Here is a 5,879-nt window from a genome sequence, read left to right on the forward strand (position 1 = left end):
TTTTTTAAAGTCTATATTTTGCTTTACAAAAACGTGTAAAAGCAGCTGTGACCAAGCTATCACGAGGTGAGTAGCATTGTAAGCATAATTAATAGCGATATACTTCAGTTTGTCTGTGTGTTTTTGTATGCAAGCGGGTCTGCTGCGGTCCAATATGGCGGCGGTAGGACGAAACCATGGGCGAGTCTGTTGCTATGGGGCGTTCTATTGAGCTTTGCCTCTTGGTATCCATGCTCTTTGCCTGAAGTCAACAGGTCAGAGGTTTTCAGACGTCATTTCACCCCGTTGACACCATGGATGAGGAGATGTTAATCATGGAGGTGCACCCAGATGTCTTCCTACTACTCTTCTGGTTTTGTGGTTCTGTTTATAGAAACTACATCTTGTTACATCGCGTGATTATGAGTGAATTCGCGAGATCTTGTGGGTCCTCGTGACTCCCGCTGTCCGGCGGAGCTGCACTGCTCCGCACGGCAAACGCAGCCGGTGGGTGTTGACGGACGGCGGGGCACGCAGTGGATAACCAGCACAGCCGTTCCACAACGGACACGCATCCAGTGGAATTCCGGCGTAAGGCGGTGGCCAAAATCACCCAGGCGGCCCGCCTTTGTCTTAGATAGGCAGGGAAAACCCTGCATTTACAAAACTAACGATGACGACGTCTGTTTTGACTTTGATGTTATTTCACTGAAAGACGCTGTGAGCACACCCAGCACTGCCTCTCATTTATCTCTGTGAAGACAAATGAACTGGATCATTTGGACAAACAGGAGTCGTAGCATATTTGATTAAAAAAGTGGAATTGATGACGTATCTGCAATTTTTACGCTTAGTAAATTTATCGTGTGGCCAGACTGGACCCTTTGGTGGGCTGTATGTTTGACACCTCTGGTTTTACCTTAAAATGTCCAGACACTGTGTACTGTAAGACACTGGAGATACTTTTTTGAGTTGTCAACAAAAACCTTCCTGTCTGAATTTTAAAAAATGTGTGTGAACTAATCTTTGTTTCTTCAAACGTCTGTGACTGAAATAAAATTAGTGAGGATCTCACAGGCCTACAGAGGCCCCAGTGTCCTCAGATCCTGTGACCGCCCCTGTTTCAGGACCACTGTGAGGCACTTGATGATGCTGCTGCTGATGATGATGGTGATGATGATGATGATGATGATGATGGCGATGATGGCTGAGCTCTCACCTGATTAACGTGATGTCATCTATGAGGCCGCCGTTCCCGTTATAAACACTAGAGGCTCTTATTCCCAGTTTGGAGCTGGCCGCAGACAGCAGGTCCTCCAGGGACCCGTACACGGCCACCACCTGTGTGACGACACCGACACACAGCACACCTCAGCTCCCGTTAACGGCACCGGAAATTAAACATGTCAGACTTCAGCTTTTAGCGCTAACAGCTAACGTCGGCTAACATAGCCGTTTGTGTTTTGTTAGCAGAGTGATAACTAACGCTGCTGTTTCCCGGGTTAACGTGTCCCGGCTTACCTTTCCGTTAGAGGAGGTTCCGTTAACGAACAGAGTGACTCTTCTCATGGCGGAAAAATCAACTCAAACTGTCCGCAGCTCCGAGTTTCATCCATTAACACACATTCTTTGGTTTACAACCTACTTCCTGTTTCTTTTCCGCTCTAGCCCTGGGAAGCGGAATCAGCCAATCAGCGACTCAGATCGAGAAGCAACAGCCAATCAGTGAGCCGAGTGGGCGGGATCTCCATATCTCCGCACAGGATCAGTCGATTTAAAATTTTTTCATTTTTATTTTTATTTGCACTAAACACATTTAATCAACGACTGAAATTAATTTATAAGTACTTTTACTTAAGTGTTTTTATTTTAAGCAACTTTATACTTAAACTACATTGAGTAAGTGTGAACTTCCTGTTCTGTTTCAGACATGTAAATATGTATTGTTTATGTATTATTTTATTCATTAGAATTTATTTATTAGAATTTGAATGTTGTTTTTTTTAATTTCGTTTCGTTTTTTGTTTTCATTTTTTCCCCCCATTTTTTGTTATTCTTGTTTTTTACAAGTTCAAAATAAACTGGAAAAAAAACAAACATGAAAAATTGTACTTTTTACTGCCCTACATTTATCTGATAACTTAAGTTGCTTTGCAGATTCAAAGAAATAATAGAAAACATAATCAAACAATATAATTTATTATTTTTGGTTAAAATAAAACTTTATTGATGCACAGCCGTATAGTGTCATTAAAATGAGCTCCTCCTTCAGCAGCTGCAACATTAAAATAATATAAGCACATTAATGCATCAATAATTATAACCCTATATCAAAATATATATTATTCTGAAACACAGTTTCTCTGCCCTGTGGTATCTCTGCTTTTACTTTACTAAAATATCTGATTTTAAAATATTGCATAGAGTTCACTTCATCATCAGAAATAAGCTCTGTAAAACGTATTCAAATATCAGTGCAGCGTGTGACTGCTGCGGGCCGTCACCAGCCTCACGAGCCCAAATGTTCTGGCGCTGTCCGAGAGTCACAACATGCTGGGATGAAACATTTCAGTCATGATGAGACTTCCTGAGTCGACCTGTGGATCCTGACCCACTGAGCGCCGTCCTGATCTTGTGTGAACCAGCTCCCAACATATATGATGTTATATGTCACCCTACTTACACGTACTGTAGAGTGATGTTATTAAATTGGGAGCAAACACAGACGCCTGGCCGCTCTGCCCTCGTGAAGGATGTGACGCAGCACCTGCATTTGGAAAAGTGAAAACAAACTCTACCAGATCTGGCAACCTGTTATAGCCCACCTCAAGAAAGATGCTCTTCCCCCAACTAAAAAAAATGACACACTTGTTTTACAAACGTTTATTTAACAAATCACCGAGACATAAAATAAAAGCTAATTTTACAAAGTGACGGCAGGGAAAATGTGCAATTAAAATCCCAGAGCATGTTCATTTGGCCAAAGCAGAGGACGTGATTCTCAAAGAAAACAAACACTTTATAAAAGGATTCCCCGGCCTTCTGATGACCAGGAACTCCTGTTTTAACCCCAACAATAAAATAGTTATATTTATTTATTTATACTTTATGTTAAAAAGCATGAAGCGCTTCAAACCCATAATAAATCTCAACCTTTTATTCTTAGTGGAAACATTCCCAAAATCTCTGCACAGCAACAGGAAGTGCAAACAATCACCCAGTAACCTCAACAGACCCGTGCAACACGACCATGAGATGCTTTGATGGGTTTCAGTCCCCTGTCAGTACTGGGAGCTGTGGGAGCTGTGGGAGCATTTTACATTCCACTGGCTGCGTCTCTACAGTGTCCAATACCTCAGCCTGCGGGCGACTGTGATTCAGCAGGTCATTAAACATACTGTCACACTGTGAACTGCGTGTGAGCGTTAAGTTCATTTAATCAGCTGCATTAAATATAAGAGGGGTCAAAGTTCAAAGTGCAGCAGGTCGTCTGATTGTGTTTGCAGCAGCAGCAGCCTTTATTCAAACAGGACAAAACTCAATCCGTTTAGAGGCCACGCAAGGATTCAAATAAGTTAGGAGGGAAACAGTCAGCGGCAGATTTCTACACATTAGATCAGAATAAAATCTGAACTGTGAGCGTGACCTGGTGTTACAGAGCAGCATGTGGCAGAGAGGCGACGTCATGAAGCTGTTAATGTGGAAAAGTGCTTCAAATAAGGCACAGAAGAGGAAGACATCCATGTGCACTCAGTACGTTTCCAGTCACAGTGAAGTGGAGCTACAGTCCCAGCTGGACGAGGACATCTAACTGGCCTACTGTCCTTGTCCCAGTATACAAGCACGGGAGGGGAATCCATTTATTGAGCCAAGTATGTGCGACTCCTCTACGATAGGTGGAGATATGCCCCCTTTCAGCTTGTTAGTATTGGACCTTTTTCCTGTTGACCTATTACGTCACAGACCAAACAATGGACAAACAAGTTAGCTACGGTTAGCTAGCAGCTAACTGCTACCATGGTGGACAACTTTACAGCTCTGTACATTTGGTCCGTCCAAAAAGTCACGGCTCTGGATGTAGATTTCTCCATGTTGTTACCGGCTTCTGCTTCTCTTACACATTTAATGCTAATCGAGAAACTGTGGAGCATGCTCAGAGCGCCTCGGCCACTTTGGGTCTGATTGAGTGTATACATGCAGGAGTCACATGATCTGAGTGTGTTAGTCCCACTGTGACAAATTTACTTTAGGACCATTTCANCACAGCTCTGGATGTAGATTTCTCCATGTTGTTACCGGCTTCTTCTTCTCTTACACATTTAATGCTAATCGAGAAACTGTGGAGCATGATCTGGGTGTGTTAGTCCCACTGTGACAAATTTACTTTAGGACCATTTCAGTTGAACTGAGGGGCTATGCACATGCAGCAGCGCACACCGCACGTCACGTAACAAGGACCAACCAATCACAGCCGACGGATATCTTTCCCTTCATCCGCACATATTGATCGGTGGTTAATATGAAGGAGAAGTTGATCATGTTAGTGCAGGGCTACCCAGAGCTTTGCATCTGTCCCATAGACATAAACAGCTCCTGGAAGAAGATCAGCTCTGCACTCAGGGTTTCAGGTAACTCGGCTATGATATGGTGCTGGCTAAGGCTGCTTCGCAACCTCAGACGCAAGCTGCTGACGCACTCTTGGAAGCTGGGACAGAAAAAAAAGGTGCCTCGTGTTTTCCAGACGCAGCATGTGAACGGCCTCCAACATGTTTTCATGAATTTTAAAGTCCAGTTTTAGTCGGACGGACACAATAAATCGATTTCCTCTGATGTCATGGAAACATACTGAGTGTGTTAAGGCTCTATAAGTGAGAATGATGTGGAGTAATGAGCACAGCGTCCATCTGCCTGACAGTTCATATCAGACTTGTGTGTTTACATGCACCTGTCAGGTTACTAAATCTGTCTACGTGCAGCAGATCAGTGTTCAGATTCTGACTTTTGTTCTGTAAGAATGACTCATTTCAATTAGGAGAAAGCGTCAACTGGTTGCTCTGTACACTCAACCATACAAAAAAATAGGATGAACAGGAAGGCAATCAAGGAACTCCAAAATATAGAAAAATATTTTAAAAATACCTCAACCCCAAATAATAATTTGTACATAAATTACTCAGGGGAGGTGGAGCCTATCCCAGCTGACACTGGGTGAGAGGCAGGGTTCACCCTGGACAGGTCACCAGACTATCACAGGACTGACACATAGAGACAGACAACCATTCACACCTACGGACAATTTAGAGTCACCAATTAACCTGCATGTCAACTGGTTCATATGTTTCAGAGGGCCTAATTAACCTGCATGTCAACTGGTTCATATGTTTCAGAGGGCCTGGGTTTCCTTCCTGTTTACTTATTTAACTGTTTATGTGACACAAAACGCTGCTTTATATGAACGCGTCTGTGGAGTTACCAAACAGAAGTTCAGAGGTGGAAACGACTACTTTAGACTTCTCTTGTTAGTTTCAGTTTGACTTTGGGTGGAAGTTACTTTGAATATGAGGATGTGTCTCTGCATGTGATTTTAATCACCTTTCCTTTTATTCAGTCGCCCTGCAGTCACTCTGTCCCTGCACATCAGCTTTCTCTGATTCCCCAATTACACCATGCTTCTTGTTTGCTGTTTAAGGAACAGATAACTGCAGAGGACTGGCTGTGATGCAGGATTTATACTTCTGTGTCAAATCGACGCCGTAGCCTGACGTGCACCTCCCCAGAAGCTGAAACCATTTCCCTCAGTGGAAACAAAGCTTTGATTTACTTTAATTTCACAGATAAGAAACAATAAATTGTGAAGACAATAAAGCCTCCACACACTGTGTGTGATTTATCCTGGTTGA

The 5,879-nt window shown here is 43.0% G+C and overlaps 3 protein-coding genes across 3 annotated transcripts in view; 1 reads left to right on the forward strand and 2 right to left on the reverse strand.

Moving 5' to 3' along the window:
* Positions 1–1,657, reverse strand: part of LOC126396047 (BTB/POZ domain-containing protein KCTD9-like) — an 11,857-nt gene extending 10,200 nt beyond the window's left edge. Inside the window, exons 1-2 of the mRNA XM_050053875.1 lie at positions 1,501–1,657; positions 1,199–1,320 (exon numbers count right to left, since the gene is read on the reverse strand). Of these exons, the coding sequence (XP_049909832.1) occupies positions 1,199–1,320; positions 1,501–1,548 (170 nt within the window). The 5' untranslated portion in view covers positions 1,549–1,657. The remainder of the gene's footprint in view (positions 1–1,198; positions 1,321–1,500) is intronic.
* The window catches only part of LOC126396061 (E3 ubiquitin-protein ligase MARCHF5-like), a 158,653-nt gene that overhangs the window by 146,537 nt on the left and 6,237 nt on the right, over positions 1–5,879 (reverse strand). The gene's annotated exons all lie outside the window — the stretch shown is intronic.
* The window catches only part of LOC126396068 (uncharacterized), a 737,953-nt gene that overhangs the window by 27,361 nt on the left and 704,713 nt on the right, over positions 1–5,879 (forward strand). The gene's annotated exons all lie outside the window — the stretch shown is intronic.

Source organism: Epinephelus moara, chromosome 9 (genome assembly GCF_006386435.1).
Source record: "Epinephelus moara isolate mb chromosome 9, YSFRI_EMoa_1.0, whole genome shotgun sequence".
NCBI classification, from domain to species: Eukaryota; Metazoa; Chordata; class Actinopteri; order Perciformes; family Serranidae; genus Epinephelus; species Epinephelus moara.